General features: G+C 49.5%; 1 protein-coding gene and 1 long non-coding RNA gene across 2 annotated transcripts; one reads left to right on the top strand and one right to left on the bottom strand.

The window, feature by feature from the left end:
- Window positions 1-2,373: 2,373 nt before the first annotated feature.
- On the bottom strand, window positions 2,374-9,672 carry TMEM72 (transmembrane protein 72). Its single transcript, XM_084525891.1, has 5 exons — window positions 9,243-9,672; window positions 5,881-5,947; window positions 5,395-5,466; window positions 4,546-4,685; window positions 2,374-4,369 (listed from the first exon to the last, which is right to left on the bottom strand). The coding sequence occupies exons 1-5, from the start codon at window positions 9,310-9,312 to the stop codon at window positions 3,909-3,911; spliced, it is 810 nt and encodes a 269-aa protein (XP_084382017.1). The 5' UTR covers window positions 9,313-9,672; the 3' UTR covers window positions 2,374-3,908.
- A 5,409-nt stretch (window positions 9,673-15,081) lies between these two features.
- LOC311439768 lies at window positions 15,082-25,535 on the top strand. Its single transcript, XR_014694984.1, has 5 exons — window positions 15,082-15,376; window positions 23,276-23,340; window positions 23,460-23,882; window positions 24,301-24,364; window positions 24,478-25,535. It is a non-coding gene; the product is annotated as an uncharacterized lncRNA (long non-coding RNA).
- Window positions 25,536-25,752: the final 217 nt, after the last annotated feature.

Here is a 25,752-nt window from a genome sequence, read left to right as displayed (position 1 = left end):
CACTGATGCCAAAAGTGGTGCTTGCTGCCACCAGCTTTGCTGTTCAATAGCATTGTGGGGTGTTTCCAATGCACATATACAAGCAGAGCAGAAAAATGTTAACTCATGTAGGAAAATCTTTGGAGGAAACTTTGGAAGAAATGGTTTCTGTGAGGATTACCTTTCAGAGTGTCACCTTACACATGCATTTCTTTTGGATGACTCATCTTGTTTCCTTTCAGCATATGAATCTGTAGGAGTTTACAGCCCTATACAGTCAACTCTAACTCAGGGGGTTAATTGCAGTGGATTAGCTGCATCATGAACCAACTACAATGCATGCAAAAATCATGTTCATGTGGTGCGTGGACCTACAGTTCAGGCAGCTCAAATTCAGGTATTGCTGCACTGCATGATTAATGGTGTCACGTTCTTCCCCTTTCTTTTCTTGCAATTACCCTGCCTTTATGCAAGTTTTTCATAGAGTTCTCTCCCCCACCTCCAGCTCTCTGCTCCCTCTGGTGCTTTCAGTAGCCCCTGGGGTGCCCCTCAGAGGAAGACATAGGGAGAGGGTCCAACAGAGAAGCTAACACTTTAGCAAATAATCTCGGAGCCCTCTGCAAAGTAATCCAACACCCCCTGAGGCTAGGAATTTCCTCTGCACTGGGATTTTAAGGAACGCCTGAGGCTGCATTTCTTTGAGCAGCTGAGCTGCTCTAACAGTCTGCTGCTTTTGAAAGGAGTGCTCTTATCCCCTGTCCCCTTCATTTTGTGGCTGGCCCTTCTTTCCATGGATTTATTTGGCTCATTATCCCAGAAGACAGCAACCTGCTTTCTTTTTCCTAATTATTTTTCCCCTGTGCTAATGAGGTCTGTCAGCTGATGGAGCTGGCAGATAGCACCCGGGTGGGATGGGTGGTGAGGAACAGGGCTGGGGATGCACAGACAGGGTGACCTAGGGCTGAAGCTTGGCCCACAGGGTGGGAGTGCATCCTTCTGCGCTGCTTTGGACTACAACTTGATTACCTCTGAAGGGTCATTCTTTCTGCAGTGATACTCTGGAGCTGTTGCTCCAGGGTGAGACAGGGATGGACCTTAACTAATGGGCAATTTAACACTGAAGGAACGAGCAGTTTTTCCAGCCTTCCTGTCCTAGAGCAGCTAGCTGTGTGGTGGGAGAAGAGCCGGGCCAACACAAGGGAGCAGGCAAGAAAAGCAACCAGGGTGGTGGGACAGGAAAAGAAGACCCTGCCCAGGGCTGGCCCCAGTAAGGCTGAACAACTGGCTCACTGGCAGCTCCCCCCAGCCCCACTTCCCAAAGGAAACCTACTGCTGGCTTTCAAAAGACAATCCTGAGCACCAAAGCACCTGCTTCTGCAGACACTAAGGACTACAAACTCTACATACACATTTCACAGCACAATGAAATCTGCTCCCCACATGCACTTCAGGGTGCCACAGGCACTCTCACCCCATTGCTGCTCCCCTGGCCAGCTGCCCCTGCTGCCCCACAGGTCTGAAGTGTGGGACTGGTTGGGTGAGGGCCGATGGGTGAAATTTGGCTGCAGAGAGGCTGTCCACACCCAGGCTGCCCCAGTGCTTTGCTCGGGGCTAAAGAGGCAGTGGCATGAATGTGATCTTTCTCTCGTCAGCAGATTGGTTGATCTCTGAGGAGCTCTGCCTTTTTGATAACCCCTGCCTCTGCTTATATAATTAGTTATGCAATGGTCAAAGAGCAGCCTTGGATGATGCAGGAAGTGGAGCCTGCTAATGAGAATTGGTGTAGATGTGTGATCGAGTCGAAGAGTCAGCTTTGAGCACAGCCTCCTGGGGCAAAGCGGGCAAGGATTGGTGCCCTGTTAGCATGGCTGGCTTAGGACCTTTGCTGGTGCAGGTATGTTGTTTGACCACCTACTTTGGCAGAAAACATCTTGATTTTTATTTCTTCCTGTGCTGAATACACTAGCTTGAGGGTGGAGCTGTGGATAGGTCCTGGGCCTGCTGTTATCAGTGGTGTGGCATTAGGCTGTGAATTGGTGCAATTTTCTGGAGACAGCGTTGCAGGTGCAGGAGGAGACTAAACCTCCGTGAAGGCGGATGTGTATGTGACTCTTCCCTAGCATGCAATTTTGGGGTGGAGGGTTAATTTGTGCAGCTGGAAGGAAGAGATCTCTAATCTGTGCATCACGTATAGAACAGATTGATAGCAGCTAGCATTTCAAATGTCAGTGATACAACAAGTTTTTTGTTCATGTCTGGCTGTAGGAACAACTGAGTGCATGAGACCATTCATAAGCTGCTTTTGAGGACAGAGTCTCATTATCAAACACAAGCAGTCAAACATTATGAGTCAGTATCTTCTGCCTTCTTCCCCATCTGTCTCCCAAATCAGGAGCAACTTAATCAGAATTTATTAAAATGTAGCACTGGGTTATCATTTGCCTTTTGATTGTAACTTCACATTTTCCCACTTCCCTTCAAAATACAGTGCTTTCCTAAATGGACATGGTGATTGTGACTCAGAGATCTGACCATATAAAAAGAAAAAGTAATGTATTTCCAAGAAAAACATCCAGCCCCACTGGCTTCTGCTTTACAATCAGTCTAAGCAAGTCTCAGAGATATTCCCTCCTAAACACCGCTCGCCCCAGTGCTCTGTGTCTGGGCTTGGAGCAGTCACGGTTATTTGTCCCAGCAGAGGTGACAATGTGGCCTCACATCTATGTCAGAGCAATCCCAGTTGCCTGAGCTCTTCTCCACGTGGAGCCAAAAGAGTTGCCTGACGTTGATGAGGTGGGCTTGGTGAGGGTATCTGTAGGCACTGATTACATTGTGGGGCCCTTTCTACAGGGGACAAGGAGCAGAGACAGGAGCCCTGGTTTGGCTGCCCCCGTGCTGCCAAGGGAGCGCCCCAGAGAGGTGACAGGTGCTGCCTGGTGGGTTGAGCAGGAGAGAAATGCATGATGATAGGTAAATGGTACTCAAAGGGCAGAAAATATGGGAGGATTAAGGCAGAGGTGAAGAGTTCAGGGAAGAGCTGGTGTAGAGGGGACCGGTGCAGCAGCATTGTCACTTTATTATTGCCTTTGCTCTCTGGGGCCCATAATTAACATGCACAGGGAATTGCACACAGTCTGCTGTGCCAACAACACAGCACTGAACCTTGTAACTTGAGCTGCTACAGCATCCCGAAGCTCTTCAAACTCACAAGTGCTGTCTGGGCAGGGGACACCAAGAAGCCCCAGGCAGGTGTCCCCAAGGCCAGAGGTGACTTCTCTGCTGGGCCCAGACTGTGTTTTGGGGGAGGACACTTAGCAGGTGCCAGTCCCAGATGTGCCTCCAAGTTTCCCTAAGCTTCTCCAAGCACAGTGAGGACAGGCAGAAGACAGCTGCCCTTCACAGAGGCTGCTCAGGGAGGATGGTGCTACCTCTTGCTGCCTTGAGACAGGCAGATGCTAGGGCTGTGGTGTTAGGCAGGAGCTGCTGCTGTGCCGTGGCATGTAGTGCTGTTACACAGAGGTGAGCCATGTATAAATCCACGGAGAAAGATTCCCTGGGTGGAGAAACCTTACTGTCCCCTGCGAGCCCATGGCCTGTCCCCTGGCATGGTCTCACAGGGGCTGGGGACCACCATGGATCCATCCCCAGATATAGGACCACTTTGCCCTTCAGCCCCTTGGAGGAGGGTTGTCACAGCCATGGCAGGGAAGGCAGAGGAGCAGGGATGACCACCCCTCCATGCTGGGGCATGGGTGCTGTACCCCCCCACCCCTCATCCTCCTCAGTGGCTGCAGGGTTGGCTCATGGTGGTGCCTGCAGTGATCTGTCTTGCAAGGCAGCGCTGCCCATGGCACAGGGTCCCTCAGTTGCCCAAGGAGGGACACCAGCACCAGAAGCGTGTCTGCCCCATCCTTGCTGCTGGTGAGCCCTCAAAACAGGCCTGTAGAGCTGAGGGGAGTGAGAACAACAGGGGCATCAGGAGGGGTGAGGATGGGTGCTGTGTCTGACGTGGTCTCCTCAGCCTCGCTCTCCATGTCATCCAGGCTCTCACTGACAGAGGGGATGATCTGCACCACCTTCTCCTGGAAGTGAACTTGCTTGCGAGGAGCTGGTGGGGCCTCTGGTTGGGTAGGGACTGCTGGTGGCAGGCTCCTGTCCTTGCTGCCTTTCAGGATGCTCTTCATGTGTCCCAGCAGCGAGCGGTGCTGCTCTCTCTGGGCTCCGTGGAACGTGTATGTCTGCTCGGTGTCACCAGCAATGGTGGAGGCTGCTGTGGTGGCTGTAGGATCCACATATTGGCCCGCCTGGGGATGTGCCTCTTTGTGCTCCGGGCTCTTGCTCCTCTTGCTCAGCAGAAAGTAGGCCAGGGCGGTGAGCACCAGCATGGAGCCTGGGGAGAAGGGCACAGCAGCTGAGGGCTGGCCCAAGGTGAAGTCCTAGCCAAGCAGTGTTTGGTCCAGCTAGCTCAGCATCCCACACATCCCCACCATCTCTGGTCCACTGCCCCCAACAGACCATGTTCCTCCTCCATCTGCACTCCTCCCCACCCCAGCACAAGCTTCTCACCGGGTATGGTGACGTGCCAGACGAGGACGGGATGAAGGAAGCATGCCACCGAGAGCAGTGTGTACCCCAGGAATTTCTGGAAGCTCCCCGGGCGCCTAGCTTGCTTCCAGCAGGCGTGTGCCAGGGAGTCGGGCTCATATCTGGGGAGAGAAACAGAAGTCCTTGTGGGATAAGGCACCGAGTGCATGACAAGATTTGGGCCTAACCATGACCCACCTAAAGGTTCAGACCCTTACTCTAGTTCACCAGGAAACCGGTGTGCAACTGGTGTGTTGGTGAGGGAGGGTAAGTAAAGTCTGAGACCTCCTTGTGGTGGGCAGAGGCCAGGGGCCTCATCTGCCAGAAGTCCGCATCTCAGGTGACCTCTCCTTGGCACGCTTGTGCCTACTATCTGGTAAGGTGTTGCTTCCTAGCTATCAGGGCTTTTGAGTTTATGCTACAAGACAGCAGAAGGGCTCAGCCTCTGAGAAGTGCATAAGTATTTTCTAGATTTTAATTTAAACTTCTGTGCTGTCCCTGGAAGGGAGCTCTGGGGATCTGTCTCTTTCTTCAACCCTGGAGCCTTTCAGGAGTTCACACTGCGTGCTAAGGAGACGCTGCAGACTAGGGTTTGTTGTGCTGACGCTCAGTGGATTATGGCACAAACTCAGGTTAAAACACAGGTTTAATTGGCTGCAGACAAGTCCCCCACTCACCTCCCCCCTGCCTGAGTGTGCTGGCCATGGCAGTAGGGGCAGGACCTTTGGTGTGGCACTTGCAGCTTGGCTAGGTCTGGTGCTGCCTGTAAAGGACGGGTTTCCTTAGAGAGGGCCCACCAAGGCTGGAGAAGACTGCCCAGAGGCTACTCACGTGAAACACATCTCCAGGAACAAACTGATAAAGAAGAAGCCTTCACAGACAGTGACTGCAACCCCTGAAAAACTGAAAGGTGGATCTGTCAGGGGGGCAGGGCTGGGCTGGATCATGCTCTGCAGATGGCAGAAGGAGCATAGGGGTCTGGGATTTACCGCCCAGTTCACAACACAGACTGTGTGCTGGGCTCTGAATGCTCTCTGCCCGGGTTTGTGGAGGAAAGACCAAGACCTTCCACCCAGGAGGGGTCAGCTTGCAGCCAGTATCACTTCTGGCCTGCTTGAGTCTGAAGTAGCACGGGGAGAGGATCACTCTCTCTAACAGGATCAGCTTACTCTTCTGAAACCTAACAAAGATCTCAATTCCCCAAAGCCTTGGATATTGCTCCCTGCTGCTGTTGTAGGCTAGTTTGACACTACATATGGTGGAGGGGTTGAGTGTGGCACCCCTACCAGATCTGTCTAGAAGGGCAAAAATACTCACAGCAGATAGAAAGCCAGGCTTTTGAACTGCCCTTGCTGCAGAGTTTCTACCCCCACGCCGATCAGCACTGGAAGAGAAGGCAGGAAAGATGCTGAGTTCAGTCCCTGACTCCGGTGTCCTGGTGGCTGCCAGCATCCATGCCCCAATTTCTTCTCTGCAGCGCTGGTGACTCATGCTGACACACGAACCCCGGGGTCAGAGCCGAACACTGGCCTCGACGTGCAGCCCAGGAACCCAACCCAGCGTCACTCCTGCCAGGACAGCCTTGCGGCTGCGTGGGCTGGGGAGAGGTGCTCTGAGGATACCAGCTTCTGGCACCTACAAGAGGTGAGCAACGGTGTCCTGTGTCTCTCCCACCCCCAGCTCCAGCACAGCTACTATGGGACTTCTCTCCTACCACCCCATCCATCTGCCCCTCATCCCCACGTTTCTCCTACGCTGGGGAAATCTGCGCCCAGGTCCCCACCATGCCCACCAGTCCAGCACCCCACCTCTCCTGCTGCACCCCACACGTGGCTGTAGGGCAGCAGCAGGTCAGGGGAAACGTGCCAGCTGCATTCACGAAGGGCCGTAGCCATGGCATTAAAATCCTTTGCTAGGCAAACAGAAAAAGCTATAACAGGAGCAGGCAGATTAAAAATGAGGAATGAACATCCCCTCAGTGCCCCAGCCAGCACAGCACACTGGGGGGTCATTTTAAGGGGGATTAAGAGTGTTAGCAAGGCTAAAATCTTCCCTGGACTGGCCGTTAGGGGCCAATAGCTTTATGGGATGGAAGCTTTCCTTCAACATCCTTCAGGAGTATTTACAAAATGGCACAGAAATGAAGTGCCTTGTATCAGCTACAGAGAGCTGGTTCACCACTGATCCTGCTCAATGCATGTTGGCCACGTCCTCAGGAGCCAGTTCGCTTTGACTGTCTGAGCTATGCCTTCGCCCCACATGGAGCAGGGGCCATGCTCACAAGTGGGGAGGCAGGTGCCAGTGATGCTGGGTCCCTCAGCCTATGGGGTGGGTCAGTGCCGAGGGTCTGTGCCTGAGCACACAGTGCTTCTGGCCCAGCCAAGCAAAGCCCCACCAGGATGCTGTCATCATGTTGGTTCCTGTGGTGCCACCTGCAGCTGCTGGTCCCCGAAATGCCAGGGGAACACATGGGACCCACGTGCTGCCCTTCTCCCCAGAGGCTGCCTCTCCAGCCCCAAGAAGAGGCAGGGAAATCAGCCTCATCAGAGAGCTGTGAAGGGACCAAGCTGTGTAATCCTATGTGCAAAGAATTGTCCTTTGCTACCCTGTGATTGAGGAGCCTTTTTTATACTCTCCCCTACAAATGCAGAATTCATTCGTTCATTCCTTTCCTACAGACAAACACAGAATTCAACAGCTTGGCTGTTGTGCTAGAGTCCCTGCTCTGCCTGGGGAGGTTTCCTGATCTTGCACAGCTTCTGCTTTATCCTCAAAGCTCTTTGGGTGAAGTATCTGCAAAAGCAAAGGGTTGTTTCCAAGGTGCTTGTTTGGGCTCGTTGCTGCCTTGATTTGGATCTTCTCCAAACCATGTGGCTGAAGGCACATGATTGGGAATTAAATGGTTGAAAGCCTGAGAATTAAGAAATAAGTAAGAACTCTCTCCCTAGATGTAGAAATCACAAGGCCTAAAATCTCTGAATTACAGATATGCCCCAAACATGGCAGTGATTTGTGAGGCTGTTTGATTATTCCTCACTAACTAGCCATGGACAGCAGGACTGTCTGATGTCTCCCACACAACAAGCCCCATTGCACTCCAGGGTCCTGTGGGAAGAGGGGGTTACATTTTGTGGGCAACCTTCAGTGTTTGCAAGCAGCTTATGGAGTTGGCCAGGCCTTCTCAGGATCAATTAGTGAGGCTGATGCACTCTCCTCTCCCTTTATTACTTTTATTCCAGCAAAGCCTGTGGGATTCTTTTCTGTATGGTTTCCATTTCATGCATAAACCTCATGCACCTCATCAGGCACTAAACACTGCATCAAGCTGTTTTCTTCCCCCCTTGAGACAGACAGGAATAAAACACAGGCACCTCTCATTCCTTTGCTGGCCTTTTGGGAAAACCAGGTGGTACTGGGAATGCATCAGAGTGGAGATATGGAAAAGTACAGAGACCAGCTGTACTCTGTGGTGTGTGATGTCTGTGGTCTGGGAGGCTCAGCTGAGAGGGGACTGTACTGCTCATTTCAAGAACTACAGAGAGATGTAGATGATGCACAGTGAGGAAAATAGAGAAAACATATGAGAGAGATTATATTCCATTAAGACACTTCCAAATTTTAAGCTACTTTCAATTTTTGTGTTCTAGCTTTAGTTTTCTGATTGCAGCAAGCTCGTGTTTTCTCTGAGGAGCTTTAAGAGCGAATATGACCAACATGAGGCTCATGTGGGCCAGAGGGGGATGGGGACGGAGAGGTTTACATTTGCTGGTTAAAGTTGTGTCCTGGCTCCTGTCTGTTGCAGCTTCATCATGATGTGCACTTATCTGCTGGGCGTTTGTACAAACTCCAGAACTCAGACCTCAACCTCTTATCAGCCCTCCAAAGTACACTGCAGAGCACAGACTCCAGCATTACAGCTGGGCTTCAGCTGTCCTTGGAAACCTGTGCTCTCTTCAGCAGACCTTTGTGCTTTCTACTTGGCCCCTGACTTGAGCAAAGTGCAGCTGATAAAGGAAATGCCATGGTAGGAAGGCCTGCTGTGATCTACCCTGTGCTGTCTGAAATCTGAAATTCCCAGAGTCTGACACAGGTACCCCAGACACCTCTCATCAGGAACCTCTGGCTCACACCTCCAGCCTTGAGGCAAACCAAACCCTTTGATCCCTGCTTTGCTGATGGGGAAACTGAGGCAGAGAGTGCTGCCTGCCCTGCCCTGTGACAGCTAGTCAGCAGCAGAGCCAGCACACTGTGCCTGTAGCCTCTGCCCTGCCTGTTCACCACATCCAGCCGGTGGGTGAGATGGTGATGCTGGCACCGCTGCTGTGACCCCAGCTGCTTCCTGAGCTGGGCAGAGAGGGCAGAGGCTGTCCCACCGAGGCTGGGACCTCTCCATCCTGCCTGGCCCCGGGGCACAGAAGAAATCCCAGCACAAGGAGCTCCCCCTGCATTTTTGACTCCCACAGAGCAGCCTGCCTGGCTTGTGCAGCCCTGGGTATTTTGCTTTTCAGTCCCACTCACATCATGCTTGTCCCCCTGCATACAAGTATATAATTTATTTTTTACAAGCATATCATTTACAAGCATATCATTTAGTTTTCTCTCCAATTTGTGCATTAGCTTGTTCTGACACTTACTTGGTGCCTTAAAAGGCAGCAATGAAAAAGAGAGCTTGCTCCTACCTGCTGCAGTGGAGATGCCCAGCAATCGGCAGGCATATTCCAGGGCACTCCAAAACGCCTTGTGCCGCATGGTGAGGAGATGAAGGCGGTGATGCAGGCCAGACAGAAGCTCCCTCCTCAGACCTCCTGCCGTGTGCGGCGCCCAGCCCAGCGCCCAGCGGCAGAGCCTCCCGTGCACGGGGCAGGGTGACCTTTGTGAAGGACCAGCCACCTCCACGGGGCCTCCGGGGGGAGAGCAAGCTGCCACCACTGGGAACCGGTCAGCACTGCTTCCAGGGCTGCGGACACTTGGCTTTTTCCTCCTCGCTTGCCGGGGTTGCTGGCCCGGGGATGATTAATGATTGGTAAGGGGGGGTGCGGCTTTCGGAGCATTTGCACCCAGGGTGCACGCGTGGCCTTTCCTGCTTGGAGGCAGCAGCTTTGGAAGCCCAAGCTGATTACATGCATGTGAAGTCATTAGTGCTGTGCGGCTCCTGGCAGGTTAACCATTTGTGAGGATGGTGGTGCTTGCTTTTGGCAAGAGAGCAGCAGGCTCCTGGCAGATCGTGGGGCTCCCAGGGTGCCCTGGCCCCACTGTCTCCTGCTGCTGATCCCCTGCCATGGGTGCTGCTTGCCAGCCTGTGAGTGGTGCTGTGTCAGGGCAGGTGTGCAACCACAGGAACGAGGAGGTCAGACCTGTTCCCAAGGGTCCTATAGAGCCAGGCTGGCCATGGCAGGAGAGATGTCTATTTGTCTTTTTGGAAACTTCATTATTTCTGTACTGCAGTCACCCAGATGTTCAACAGCCCCACAGCCATTTGCAGTGGGGTTCCACGACTGTCCTGACTCATGGAGTGGGGGCAGAGGAGGAGGGCTGTGCATGTACACTCTGACCTTTTTGTTTTGGCTTTAGTAGGTGGCATCAGGGTCCGTGGCTCGCCTCTTCAGGACACTGCCTCTGGAGAGGGGCAGCCCTTGGCATGAAGACTGGGATGGGACAGTGCTGGCCTGCTCCAGACCCTTGCTACATACAGAGATCATCCCGGCCCCTGTGGGCAGCACGTACGTCTGGTTCCTGCGGGGCTGCAGGCTCACAGGGCAATGAGTCCACCTGCGGGGCCAGTCACTGCAGCCCCTGCCCTCGCCCTGCCTTCTGCCCGTGCAGACTCAGCACCGGCCCCACATGCGGGTGTTCCCCTTTCCTCCCCTCTGCCCACACCATGGCGCCTGTTTGAAGGAAGTAGGGCTTTAGGGATTTCACAGCTGATGGATGACTCAGTGGTGTGCCTGCACTTCCTTTTCAAAAGGGATGGACAGAACAAGGGCACACCAGAGGCGCCACCCCCTTAATCTGAGCAGACCCCGCTGGGGTGTCCCGTTCCCTCCCCAGTGCCTTCAGGGATGCCCCCTGCACTCCTGCTGCCGATGGCTCCAGAAATCACCAAGCTGGCTTAAAAGCCCTGAGACTGTGCAAAGTGTTTGGGTGCCTTTTTCTTTGCTGTCTTCGTATTGCTTTAGTTTGTTTTTTAACATCAATGTGTTGAATTTCAGGTGTTTATTTACAAATGCAAAAGCTAGAAAATGGCTTAGGTACATAGACCATAGGAAGGCAATGAGTCTTTCAGGATTGTGGAGAGCCACTAGCCCAGGCTTGAAGAAACTGCAGCCCAGGGAGGTGTCAGCAGCCGCTGGCTCTGCAGAGAGGGGCTCCCTGCCCACCCTTCTGTGGTCCCTGGCACCTCCCCTGGTAGGAGACCTGCTGCCAGTGCCCATGGTGGAGCACACTGGGCTCGGTCACCCTGGAGGTCTCACCCCGAAACAAAATGACTTTGAGTGCCCTCGACAGCAAGGTTTCCTTTCTTGCCAAGAACAAGCCCCAGGGTTTAAAATAAATGCAAATTTGTGGGCGGGGTGGTAATGGAGGAACAGAATCCATTTGGGAGAGGCATATTAATACATTAACAATTTAAACCTTCCATCATTCCCTTAGCTATTGCCCAACCTCTGTCATGGGATTGGGCTTAATCAGCCTTCCTGAGGGTCCTTGTCCACTGCCCGAGGAGTCTCCTGGCCCAGGTGACTTCTCCACTCGCTATTCAGGGGTGCACTACTGCTTCTTTCACTCAAGTGCCCAGGAGGGGGCATGGCGTGAGCAGGACAGGCATCCCCAGGTGGCTTTGTACCAACTTTCCTCTAGCGGTTCTTTCCCTCCATTTAGGAATTTTTTAACTAGTTCTCCTGTGAAGCATCCTCACATGAACCTGACCTTTCTCAGTAGAGGTGTCTCCGGTCCTTCTGCCTCCTTTCCAGTGGGGAGATGGTACCCTCAGTGAAGCTCTGAGCCATTCGGGGGTTTTTCTGTGCGGCTTTTAGGAGTGAGTTTATGCAGTCGGAAGAGGACTGAGAACTTATGACCTTACAGGGGATTAATAACCTGTAACCAACAGTGCAAAGCCTATGCACCAGCACAGCCTGTTCTGGGAGGCTTGATAGCAGAGGTCCCCACTGCACATTAAGCCACTTTCTTTGCACATAGGCTTGCCATTTGCACACTGGCTGCCAGCCAGGATTCACATTTACAGGCTGCTCCCAATGATGTATGGGTTGAGCTGTAGGGTTTTATGTCAGGGTTTCATAGCAATACTAGTCCCCACCTTCATCTCTCCCACCCCACACTTCGCTTTAGAAATTCAGCAGTGGCACAGCCACCACAGGCGTTCTGTGACCAAGGCCACTGTTCAGCGTCTGTGCCATCGGCAGGCACCTTGGCCTGTGAAACTGCGATGCTGCCAGAGCTCTGCGGCAAGCCGAGCTTCTGTCAGGGGGCCTGGGGGCACCACGGCCTCTGCCTACAGGGTTTTGTGTGCTGTACCTTCAAATATTTGTCCCTGCTGGGAATCAAAGAAGGTTTCTGGTTCGCTTTCCCTCTGCATCACCCCTGGTGGTGTGACGAGGTGACCTGCCTGTGGTGCCCCAGGGCCTGGTGCCACCCTGGGGCAGTGCCACGAGCCATGCAGGATGGCTGGATCCCACCCCCAAAGGATCACTGGCCAAGCTGCCACAGGCTCCATCTCCCTTTTTCCAACTCCTCCATCCCTCTGGCTCCCCCTGCAGAAACGTCTCTAAGACGACCTGTCCCCTAGGGAGACAGCAATGCCTGGCAGCCCTGCAGGAGCCCTGAGGGGTGAGAGGGTGATGGCAAGGGATTGCTTGCCCTAGGGGAGCGTGACACGCCACGCCACGGTGTGCTGCATGTGACACCCGATGGCATTGCCAGCAGGAGCACTGTGCTGACATGAAGAAATGCTCCTGGTTTTGTTATTGCTCCGACACATCTCTGTTCCACACAGGGAAGCCGGGGCACGGAGCAATGCCTGAGCAGCTCAGCCAAGGGCAGCGAATGAATTTGGGACGCCTGCCAGCAAGTCGGCACATCCCAATGGTACCTCCAGTCAGGCAAGTTACTCAGCTAAATTGTAACCTAAATAAACATGATTTGCTCACAGGACATGGGGTAAATGCTAAAAGCTGTGCTGTGATGCTGATGAATAAAATCCTCCTCTGCAGAGTGGGTCTGTAACAGGGCTGATGCCCAGCCTTGGCACCACAGAATGGGCCTGATGCTCTGTTTGTTCCTCTACAGAGAGGAATTGCACCAGGGGGAAATGCAGTAGTGGAAAAGGAGCTCACAAAGGCATCAAATATTCATGTGCAGTATTTCATAAAGATAGATGGAGAAGGAGTGTTTTATCAGCCAGCAGGAGGAGGGAGTACTAGTAAGTCTTAGTGTAAACAAGCTCTGCGCAGGAGGCTCAGCCCACAGACGTTTATCCATCCATCAAAACCGTTTGACTTTTTGCCCTCTTTTCTGGCAAAGGGGACCGGTAACTTCTCCCTGCGTGGGAGCAAACAAGGTGTACGCAGCAGCGATTGACTCACCTGGTGCTTGAGACACACATCAAACAGCCTGCTTGCTGCATTTTGGGGCCCAGCGAGCAATTTATAGAAGGGTTTGCGCAGATAAATAACCAGAGAGATTTATGTAAGGCAACACAAAACACATGTTTTTGGCTACAGAGATGAAGAAATGGATGAGGACTTGCAAGCTGTGTAGCTGAGGTTATTTATGTAAATGTTCCTGTTTGGTAGGATTTATTCTGGGTCTACAGCTTACTTGGCACTGCCTTCAAAAGGCTGCAAAGCAAACAAGCACAGCAGGACCCATCACCTCTTTTACTGGGTTGTCTCAAAGGGGTTCGAGCGTACAGGTTTAAAAGAGATTTGTCACAGTATCCACGGGTGGGGGTACTGAGTACTGCAGGATACTGAGGAACTCTGAGATGACATGAATACCTTTACCTGACACAGTCCTACATGTGTCTTCCCTTTAAGCAGGCACAGCCTTATACCGATTTACTTGGTTTTGGCTACCACATAGGCCTGCCCAGAGCCATATCTGAGGTTTCTCGATGCAGGGCTCTTAGCGATGCTCTCCTCGTGTGAGTCCCCAGGAGGTTTGCTGCTGCTCCCTCAGTACAAGCCCCCTGAGAAGGGGAAGCTGCCCGAGCAGGAGATGTGATGACAGTTGGGAGCAGATTGTGCATTCTTTTTCCTCCCACACCCGCGTGTCTGGTATGCATTTGTCTTCTTTCGTTTACTAGAAACACACTGTGAGGCAGTGTTTGCTTTCGATTGGGAACACTTATTACAAATGAAACATCGGGCGGGGTTGTTGCTCACTAGCCTGCCACGAGCATGATGTGACTGCTGGTTGTCCTACCCCCTCGCTGGCACTGTGCTGCTCATCAACAACAGAATGGCAAAGGTCTGGACTGCCCCTGGGCAGCAGGGTTGATTTTGAGGAATGGCTTCTGAACAGGCTTTGGTGCCAAATAGGAAGTAACTTGTCTCATTTTCTCCTTTGTCTTCCTCAAAGGAAATGTTTGGGTAAAAATGGTCACAGTATGTGTTGAAAATAATATCATTTTCAGAAATTTGCAGCTACGATCTGGTGGCAGATGGACAGGCAGCAGCAGATGATCTTCTCCCGTGAATGTGGTCCAGTTGGGCTTGTGCTGCAGCTCATAGCATACCTTAGAGTCAAAATTGGAGTGAAAAACAGAATAAAGATGTATGAAGTTTTCTTATATCTTTCTCCAACTCCACCACATGCTTTTCTAATAATCTGCAGTTGTTTTTTTTTTTTTTTTTTTTTTTTTAAAAAAAAAGATGAATGACTTTCAGCCTGTGGATTGTTAACAAGCTCTTTGCTTGGACTGCCTCACCTCCGCTGCTGGTTGTTTGGGGAATGTTACAAACCAGTGCTCGTTGCCTTCTTTCAGGATGGCAACTGTTCAGAAAGGAGAAGCATTCTTATTAATTCAAAGGACAAAGCAATAACTTTCTTTGTGGTACAAAGCTTTTGACAGATTGTTCCAGTTAAGAAAAAAGCAACATTTCAGGCACACGGTTATGCAAACAGACCACGTGCCTGAGCACAACGTATTTGTATCTGATCACAAACTTTATTTTGTAACGTGCACTGCCTCAGCTTGCCCAAGTACAACTTGCTGTTGTGCCCTCCAGAAATTTTGTTGTTTTGGGGTTGTCCCAATACTCAAAGCTGTGATCTGGGGCCACAAATAGATACCATCACTCATCTGCTAGCTAACATGCATGTATTTGTTTCTTCCCTGGCCTTTTTCATGGCTCCCAGACTACACCTGGAGGCATGGTGTTTAGGATTTTATAAGCCAAGATAGGCTCCACCTGGGAGAGCCAGGTGCAGGGTGGGCTTGACTGGTTGTGGTGGCCTATGGGAGCACAGCAGGATGCTTAAATATCAATGGCAGGAGGTGGGTAAGGTTTGCTGGGAGATGTCTGGGATTTTTTCACATGGAGGCAGTACCTCTAAACTGCATGCTCTTTGGGAAGTGGGCTTTGAGATGTGAGGGGATAAGTCCTGCTTTCCTACTGCTGCTGTCACTTGATGCCTTGGTTGGAGGTATGGGTGCATGCCCACAATGGCTGCATTGCCTCCTTTTTGCTGCTGGAAGTTCCCATCAAACTGCCCACCTCAAGAGTCTCTTTTTTTCCCCCCCCCCATGCCAAAAGAGCACCTTGCAAGTAGGACCTGGAGATGTCTGGCTCTGAAGGTGAGTGTCCTGTCTAGAGAAGAGTGCTACCCTAGGGTCAGAGCACCTGGCACAGCAGGTGGGAGTCCCCACTGTGCCTGGCTCAGTGGGGAGCCTGGGACTTGGGCAGGCTGCAGTGGGACCCTAGTGGGATCTGGTGACCCCACTGAAAGACTTTTCCTTCTATTAACATGTTTGGTAGGAATGCTAAGTTCAGTGTATCTCATTCCTTCAGCTATTATGACAGAGCAAATGGGGTTTTCATAGGCCTGGTGTCAACTCCCCTGTGTCCCAGGCTGTCCCACGGCAGCGAGGACTGTGCTGGGGCCTTTGGGGCCTGGAGCTGCCCTCCTGTGCTGCAGGTGCAGGCTGTGCTGAATTTGTGCTCAGCAGCCTCATCCTCAGCAGACTTTGTGTAGCTGCTGATCTGTGCAGTTCATGAGTTTTGCTCTCTGAGCAGCAAGGTCAGTGTGCTGCTTACCTGCCCTGGCTGGGATTGCTCCCTAAGCAAACAGCCAGGGCTCGCAGACCACCTGTTAGTCAGCAGCCTGTTCCCATTAGCTGAGTGCTAGCAACCCCCACGCTGAGGAGGCAAATTGCCCCTGTGCCCTCTGATGAGAAGAGCTTTAATTATAAAGAGAACAAAAAGCACTTTCCCCCCAGACTTGGTGGTGCAGGGCTCCCTGGCTTGTTTTGTGTTTTGCTGGCAAATTGAGGGACATGAGCAGGGCTTACAGCCCCTTTCCATGGGGCTGCCAGCTCGCCTGCGGTGCTTGGAGGGGTGCCTGGGCTGGGCCAGTGGGGTGCTGTGGTGAGGAAAGGAGCTGATCCCCCAGCTGCAGATGAAACCCCAGCACTCTGCAGTGGCTCTGCTCTCCTGTGAGGAGCTTTTCCCTTCATGTTGGGGTATCTGAGCCCCTGGAGGAGCTGAGGCTTAGGGTACTGCTTTCATGGCCTGCGAAGGCTGCATCTAAGTAGTGTCGGCAGATAGAAATTTTGCTTACTGCCACTGTTTCAGTGGCTTTAATACCTTCATGGGTTGGTGTGCCAGCATTTTCAGCTAGCAGTTATGAAATAAGTTGTGATAGGATTGTGAATCTCTTGTAGCCTATGACAAAATTTGATTTTAAAAGCCGGATTTTAAACTGTAGTGCAAAATTCAAAGAAAACTTTAAACATTCAGAAAGTCTGGCAGAAAAGGGAGATCTTAGGTGGGAGGTGAAATTATTTTAATGAATTTGAGCTCTCTATATAATGGAATAACTTCAGTTAAAAGTTAAACTTACTTTAGATTCATGGCACTTTGAAAAACTCTCAGCTTTAAGAAGGTAACATCACATGAGAATGATGTGCTATCCTGCTCTAGTCAGAAGCTACCCAACATTAGCTTCCAAAATGTAAAGTGAAGTGTCAGAAAACTATATCTTTTAAGTGACCTAAGCTATGCTGGTGAGATGGACTTGGGGGGGATTAGCTTCTCATTGGCATGAGGAGAAACAGAAATGGAGACAAGGTTTTGTTTGGTGCTCTGTGACCTTGATAAACCAGGCATCACAAATCACTGGTTCTGATCCAGGACTTTGCAACCCTTAACAGGCAGGAGGTGGAAGTGCCCTATCTTTTGAGGAGATCCTCCTGTTTCTTAGTTGCCTGTTAAATTATCAGCTCCCAAAATAGCAATGTATAGTAGCCACATTCATAATTCATAATTAAAACTTCTACTGGTGTTCAGGCCCCACTGTTGCTTTGACCTTTCTGTCCCTCCATGGGCATCTATTTCAAGGGATGTGTGCCCTGCTCCTAGGGGAGAGCCCTGACACTCATCCTATCAAGCTAACAGAAGGTCATACAATAGTCATAAAAATATTATGGATCCCTCCCACATACTTCACCCATGGCCAAACACTGTAACAGGGAACAAGCAGGCTTATAGCAGGGCATCCAATAAATCTGGAGAGGTATTAGGCAGAACTGAAGCTGTACAGCTGTTGGGGTGGAGGGTAGGTACATAAGAAAGGTTATGGAAATGAGCCCTATCTTCCCTGTAGCAGTATGGAAGCAAATCTGTACTTCAGGAATATCTGTAAAAGATGTAAATGTTTCATTTGACAAAAGATATTGCTTGCTATTTATTCATCAGCTGTATTGTGTAGTGATCCCCTAAATTTAGTGAAGTAGGTTTGTAGCAATGCTGTTCTGCTCATTTGCTTTCTCACTAGTGGTTGTATCAGTTAAGGGGCTTATTCCATATCTGACCTATCTCACAATGGTATCTCTCCTGAAGCCCTGTGCTCCTCCTTGCCATGGTCTCACTGCTGCCAGAGGGGCAGGTTTTAGCTTTGTCACCTGGATCCTGGGAGCAGTGCATAATTCAGCCTTTCTGTACAGAGGATCTGCAATGTGTCCTATGGGCTGTCCTTTTGCTGCACAGCTCCAGCCCACCCTCCTGCTGCTTTGTCCTGGGCTCTGCTTGCAGCAATGAGTGGGCCTGCCATACCTGCTGGCATTGCCAGCCCAGCAGGCAGCCAGGGCACATCTCAGCCCCTGTGGCAGGTCTGGGGGGATTGTGACCTTTCTTATGCATCCCCTATCTGCTCTGGGCTGTAGCCTGCTTTTGTCCTGAGATTGGGTGATTTGGGTGAGTTGTACCCTGTGGGGTGACCCTGGTTGCTGCGCTGACTCCTGCAGTGACACTAGCTTTCAGGCTGAGAGCTGATCCTTACAAGCTTGTTTGAAGTACATTTCCACTGAAAGGATGGTCATGGATGTATTTCCCAATGAGTTCTGTGTGTGGTAATTAGCTGGAAGTTGAGGGTGTTGGAAGTGTCTACAGACAATTTACAGTTCTAAGAATTTGGTGTGCTTCTGTCATCAAGGGTTAGAGTGCTCATGTGGGCATTGCATGAACAGTGGAGCAGGCTGCCAGGCTGGGGGTGCTGGAGGTCAGGACCTGTTAAAACTTCATCTTGAAGTAAATTAAAGTGTTGGTAATGTGCTGCAGGGTTAGGGTCACATGCAGTCACTAGATTTTTCTCAGGGTTATTTTGCTGCTCTCACACTGAAACTTTGTATACGGGGGAGGGTATGATGAGACAGGATTCCAACTTTTCCCCTATGAGCCTTTTGGCTAAACGTCAGGGGCTGGGGTGGAGGTGTCAGCCATGCTGTCTGGGAGGAGGGGAGTCTGATTTCCTGCATCTGTATGCTGCTGGGAAGCCCTGGTGCAACTTTGGGGTGCAGTGTGTAAATGAGTGAGTGCTGCAGTGGTTCTGGGTCCAGGCTGGCCTGTGAGAGGGGGTCCCTATGAGCCCTGCTCACCCACAGGCTGGGCATGAGAGGAAGATGGACTGTGAGGAAGCAGCTTCCCCAGGGAAGTGCCTGCAGGGACAGAAACCCAAAGCTCCTGGAGCAGAGCCAGGCATTGATGAAGAAAAAAAAGCTAACTTCCCATTGTGGAGCTCATAGTACAGGAAGCGTGGCCGCCTGGGATGTGTAAATGTAGGCATGCTAACTCAGTGCTGCGCTTGTTTGAGAACTCCCCAGATCCAGGGTCTCTCTGTTAAGGTTGGTGGTGGTAGTGGGGAGTGGACTGGTCCTATGGCTTCTTCCACTCCATCCCCCCAGTGTGCTCCCAGTATGTAGGTGAAGGGCAGTGGTATAAAATAACTGGCATGAGCTTTCACCTGGTTCCTTTGGCTTTCCACATGGCCTGGGATGGTCAGCATGGTTCTGTGCCAGTTTTCACAGGGGTATAAGCTATTGCTTCAAACTTCTGTGAAGCAGTTTGGTGTAGCCAAGTGAGAAAAGATATTGGGATGTGTCAATGTCAAATACTATTAGACTGTCACTCACAGCTGTGATCTCTAACTGCTTATGGTGCAATATGCACACAGCACTTGGCATGGACTTGCTGGTGGTAGGAGTCTGCTGGGTGGAAATTGCTTGAAGAACCCATATGGCTCCTTAGGCTTTATTTGGCTATTCCAACAAGAGGTCTGTGCCTTTAGGAAGGTGGTGCCAGAGATGTTCCAAGCAGATTTAAGTAAATAGCTTTCTTGCATGAAGAAAACATCTGGAGTAGAAATCCAGAAGACCCCAGCTGCAGAAGTAACATCTAGGATATATGCAAAGTGTTCTGCTTTTATTTCCAAGAGTCTTTTGTCGTGGTAATTGTTATTCAAGTGTTTTTTTCTCACCATGCTTTGAGGAGTGGCTCAATGCAAAACACTGTCCTTCCAAATAAAGGAGCAGCTATGTGTGCTAGCTGGGTTGCTTGGTTTTCTGTTCCAGGAAAAGGGGGACCCTAGTGCTCAGCTGTTCCTAAAACATTGCTGCTGAAAAAAAAACTAAAAGACACAGCAGGACTTTTGAAGCAGACAACTGTGGGGTTGAGATCTTTTCCCTCACACAGCTCAGTACCTGTGTGTTCACAGCTGGCAAGGCAAGGTCTCAGCTGTGCTCAAACTCAGCCCTGGTGAGTGGCCTTGTGGCAGGGGTGGGCCAGTGAGAGCCAGGAGGAGCTGGGTCCAGCCAGGACTGGCAGGGAGCTAATTACTGCTCAGGTTAGGCTCACTGTTTGCAAAATTAGGGATCAAAGGGATGTTATCTGTAAGGCTTGTGAAGCTCAGATTAGAACCTGTCCCACCTTAGTCTATGATGTTGCAGCATTGTCCTGTGAAACCTCAATGAAACACAGCAGCTGATGTGCTGATGGCAGAAGATGTGTGATGCTCAGTTGTGAAGGCTTGTTTCACTTACTGCTGAAAAGCTGCCAGTCTCCCTTCCTGGACTAGTATCCCCCTGGGAATCAGAAACACTGGTTTATGTATTGGCCTGAGTGCCTGTTGGTTTTGTCAGCCCAGAGCCCTCATGCTGCTCTGTCGTGTTCAGCTGGAGGAGAGCAGAAGTGGGTGAGGTGACATTGCCCAGACCTCTCTTTTGGGCAGCACCCAGAGATGCAGGCAGCTCTACACTGAAATGAAGCTCTTGGTAGCAGACTGAGCATATCAAGCACTCAGTGCCCTGGCAGCACTTCTGAAAGCCAAACTCGGAGTGAATGACAAAGTGTTTTTCCGTTCCCTGGAAAGTGCATGCTCCCAAACTGCTTTCCTTGCTGCCCTTCTATTCACTGCGTGTGGAAGATTTGTTTATGTTAGGCTGTGTAAGAAATATCTACGTGTTATCTCAGAGCTAGGCAGATAAATCCCAGGGAAGATTTACTTGAGTGTAAATCAAAGGTTTTGTTTTCTTGGATAGTTCTTTAGTGTCTTGAGTTGAAATCCATCATGTTATCCCTGCAGCACTCCAACATTTTAGGGGAATTTGGAAACTTTGCCATCTACCACAGTTTGTAACAAGACTGGAAGTAGTGAACATATTGCTGTCTTTTCTACTCCTAGAGCTTCTGCTCTGCTGTCTTCCATGAAACTTATTAATAATGTTTAAAGAGCTCTGAAGCCCAGATGAGAACTGTGTAAATGAGATATAACCCAAATCCATGACAGGCACCCCTAGTTGTGTGAACAGATTCTGTAGCAGCCCTGAGCTAAACCTGTTTAACTGTATGCAACTGATGTGCTCAAGGATGTATTAAACCAGCTTTTCTGTATAGGAGCAGGAAAACATGCCCATGGCTGCTGTACTTTACTGTATTTTCCAAAGTGTTTCAGGCAGGAGTTATAAGGACTTTGATTTAAATCAATGTAAAATGCAATTGTTCCCAAATTTCTTGCTGAAGTGCTAGATTTTCCTGCATTTTATCATTTACTTATAGGTACCAGACAGTGTGCTGTGCCACTCCATCTGCACCTGACATTTGAGGAGGTTTTTGGGAGCCACAAGCTTCCTACATGCTCAGATTTCTTACCTGGGTAGAAAGAACAAGGAGCTGTTTCTTGTCCTCCTACCTTGTAGGTACATCTGTGCAGGTAATGCTTTAGAAATGGGTGATGCTTGTATCTCCAGCTTCTGCTTTTTAAATATGCCTGTAAGCAGAATATAGGTCTCAGTACATTCCCAGCTGGAGATGGGCAGTCCAAGAAATGCTGCCAGAACTCTGGAGATTCACCAGAACAGTATGGGTCTGGGTTATGTAGAGAGTTGAGCAGGATCAGTTCTGCGTGTTGACAGACGGTTTATGGTTTGTGTATAGCAGCTTGGCTTCCTGGGCTGATCCTTGTGTTCAGTGTGATTTGGAGGCATTCCTGTTGAGAAATTGAGTCCTGCCTCCAATGCTGCATCCATAGGGCAAGCTGTAGGCTTGCTGCTGTCTGCTTTTGCCAGCAACATGAGCACCTCTCAGGCAATCACACATATACAAGTCAAATCATTTTCAAGTATAACCAAATAGTTGGTAGTTGTTGGTGCAACCCTTCAGACTGAAAAGTGAAGTGGCCCTGAGGCTGAGCTCTGCATCTGGCTGTTGGGCTGGGGTGAAGCTGAGTGCATGGGGCTGGTCTGGAGGAGAGGGGAACTGAGATTCTCAGCCAAAGGTGCTAACTAGGATCACAGGGAAGGATGGAAAACCAGGTGCAGGATCAAGAGTGGTGTTTTCATGGTGTGATTCCAGCAACAGGGCAGAGAGCTTAAGAGATAAAAGGTTAATTAGCTAGAGCCCCGGGTGTTGTTTGGTATGTGCCTTGTGTTAGGAAACCAGCATCTTTAAGGAAGAATCTTCCTTTGGGATTTAAATGCTGGGTTCAAATAGCAGTCAGGACAAGGAGAAGTTGTTTCCCATGTCACATCAAACTGGAAATGGCAAGATATCCAAACCAATTGGATTCTTGCACTGTCAGGTGCAGAAGGCTGAGAATTGCTAGCCAATACTTTCCTAAGCTGTTTAATTCAAGTTGCTGGTGTGTAAAGCTGCTGCCTTCATTTTTACTCAGAATCCCTAAGGATCACCTTCTCTTCTTTTTGGCTTGGGGATCATCAAAAGCAGAGCTCAAATGGCCAGTCCTCTTGCACAGCACCTTTGAAACGAGGCAGCTTTCTCAGGATTTGTGCAGCTGCAGGCCACCAGACACTCACAGATTTTTTTTTTTTTTTTTTGCTTTTGTCCGTGTTTTGGGCTCCAGCATCAGAGCTAGACAGTATTGTTCCTGCACTGCTGCTGGAGGTTTTCTGTCTTGGTGCTGATGCTGACAAGGTTTCCTGTTGGCATGAGACTCCAGCAATCAGCACTTGCCTTTGCATCACGAAGTATCCTGTCAGTGTATTGCTGGTGCTTATAAAGGATATAGCTTGCAGAAGTGAACTCGTCAGGAGTTTAAGGTGCCCTTTTCTACGCTGATGGGATTGCCCAGGGATTTAATGTCTTCTAAGCCCCTTAACAAAATGAGTCTGCTGCATTTGTCTCAATTGCACATGAGTATATTTGGGGGGCACTGTTAGTGTCCATTATCAGACAAATCTTCTTCCAGGGAATTCCCTTTTCTGTGATGCAAGTCTGTCTCAGAAGTCAATAGCAATTCAGACAGCTCCTATGAGCAAGTTCAAATTAGTTAACTTATGTTCAGATTAAAACATCTTTGGCAACTTTCTGGAAAGTCTGGATAAACAAGACATCTAAAATCTGTTATGGAGACACTACTTTGTCAAAGTTTTCTTGGAAGCAAGTTAATTCTGGACAAGAAGCAGCTTTGAACTCATTAATTTAATATTTTAGTGTTAAATGGGGTGAAAATGTTTCCCATGCCAGAAGGAGTACAGAATCAGTTTTGCTCAGAGCAGAAATACATTTCTTTTGGTTCTACCTGAGACACAGACAGTGTGGCCGTATGCCTACTTCAGTTTGTTACTGTTAAGGGATCCAGCATGTTATTACCTTATTTTGTTCTTCAGGGTTCATTCAGTTTCCACTGTGGACTAGGGGGTGATAACTTCAGAGCCTTACATTCTGCTTTTCATGTTGTTTTTCAGAGCCATTTTCTGTCCAGATCTCCCTGGCACAGCTCTGTGCTTTGTTTCTTTTCACCTAGTTCCAGGTAATCTCTAGCAGACATCAGATGAACAGAGCATTTCAGAATTCTGCCTTTTTGGAAAGGCCCTGCTATTACAATCTAATGTAAAATTCACTGCTCTAATCCAGTCTTCGCTTCCACAGGCTGATTCATCTGTTTCTGGAGTCACCTGCACAGATGCTGCTCCCCTGGATGTCCTCTTGCATGGTTATAAGACCTAAAAAACTATTTGCACTTAAAACTGGATGACATGACATGGCCTGATGTTTTAGTTGTGTCAGTCTTAAAACCAGATTCCCATCTTGAACCTGCCAAAAACTGAAGAGGATAGATAGTATTCCAGCTGATGGCAGAGGCAGGAGGGGGCTGGGATAGAAAGCTTGCTGCTCTCTCCAGCACTTGTGATTAGCAGTGTTCATGAACAAATACCTGCAGCCTTTTTGCAGACCCTGTATGAGAAGCTGAGGATTTCATTAAATCTGTAATTCTTTGCATATCTACGACTGTGCAGAAGCAAACATGAGATTTCCAGGGATTCCCAGTTCTTGGAAGCATTTACTTACAGGGTAAGATCCATTTGAAGGAAAAATGTCCTGTTGTCTGATATTTCTTTGAATTCTGGGAAAGATGTAGTGCTTTGTAAATGTCTTAAACCACTTGTGAGACACCCCCCCCCCTCCCCCCCCCATAAGCAATTCCACTGCCAGGGCTAATCCACAGCCCCTTTCTCAGCCCCCATTTGAGTTTTCCTGGTCTTCCCTTTCCTTCTGGCTTTTTTAGCTAATCTCCTATTCAGCCTGTCTCTGTGTAGTTGTCACTTTGGCCCATCTATTGATTTTTGATGTTAATTTCTCCAAAGCAGTGGACAGAGCTTGAGTGTATAGAATTTTCTAGGGAATTTTAGAGCTCAAAAATTGCTGTCTTGAGACTCCTTTTTGAATGCCATGCTATTTGTTGTCCTCACTAATGCTTTATCCCTTCCAGATGTTTTCTCAGACTTCTTCCCCTAGGAGGTGCTCTGAGATAATTTCCCAGTGTTGATAAACTGGTGAGTGTTCTCTGAGTTTGTTCCTGAAATCCTTGTTTAAACCACACCAGGAGAGCATGCTAGTTTTTTTGATGTTTTTTTTTTTTTTTCTGCTATAATCTAATACTTGACAGCTGAGACTCTCACCATGAACAGAATCTGTTCAGCTTAGTTATTTTGTAATCAAAGCCTGGGAAGGAGAAAAAAGAAAAAAACTCACTGGAAAGAGTCGAAGTTGCATCCTGGGCCTGCTAAAACAAAGAATAGTATAATGCATTTTTTAAACTGTAAATCTGAGCAAATATCCTTTCAGAATGTGCTCTGGGATTGATGCTTGGCAGAAGATCATGACTGAAGACAGGGATATATTTGGCCCCAGTTAGGATTTCCCTTCGTTTTGTAGCCAAGTGCAAAACCACCATCCAGCTGCATTACTAGATATAGCACTGACCTTTTTACCTTATTGGACTGTAGTTTGACTCTTAATTGAAATTGCTCTATAATTACACCTTATGTCCCAATGGATGCTTCTGTCTCATAAAACCAACACAGCATATTGGAACAATCTGCTTGCAAGTGATACAGAGCAGGCTAAGAGGAATGACTGCCTCTCATCTTCAATGGTGGTGGCTCCTCCTGGATGCTTTTCCATAGCAGCTCTGGAAGGAGATGTACACCTGGGTTTTACACAGGTCAGGGAGGTTGTGGCTGGTTCCAGGGGAGTCAGTTCTTCACTTCAGCTGACTGTCCAGAACATTCCCATGAAAGAAAAGCAAAGCCCCAAGGCTGTTGGAAAAATTTCCTTGAGATCTTATGGCAGGAAGAAGTTGTCTGTGGAAATAGCATGGTCCTTCAAACCTGCAGTGAAACTAGAACAGATGGCATGTGCAGAAACACCCCAATGCTGAGTGGCAGGAATGTGGGGCTTCCTGGCTCCAGCACTGGCATCTTTGTCCTGGCCATGTTTCAACCGCGTAATAAGGAAAGTACTTGATTTCCATCAGCCTCACTGCTGCCTCCCTTGCAAAAACTTCCTGTGGGACAGTAAGTGCCAGCTGCATGTTTAGCTATACTCCTGATCAAGTTCCAGGAGAATGAGGGCATAAATGTACTGCTAGGTTTAACATGTTCACTCTTGCCTCCTCTGGTTCTGATGCCTTCTTATTGAAATAAACTGCAACTTTCACCAAAAGTCTCAGCGAACTTTGTGGCAAAGAATATAGTGGGATTTCTGTGGAAGATCACTTGCATTTGCTCTCTGTACCTTGATGTTCTGCCTAGGAAAGGGGATGCAGTAGTGTTTTTGTAATACTGATGGCTGCAGGCTGTGTCAGCAGGGAGTGGATGGGCTCTGGCTGATTTGGCAGTCAGGTGTGAGTAAGGTAATGCTTCCCACCTAATGAGCAAGA

This window comes from Aythya ferina, assembly GCF_964211825.1.
Source record: "Aythya ferina genome assembly, chromosome: 7".
NCBI lineage: Eukaryota > Metazoa > Chordata > Aves > Anseriformes > Anatidae > Aythya > Aythya ferina.
Note: the sequence above shows the minus strand (reverse complement) of the source record. Positions and strands in the feature narration are given on the sequence as shown.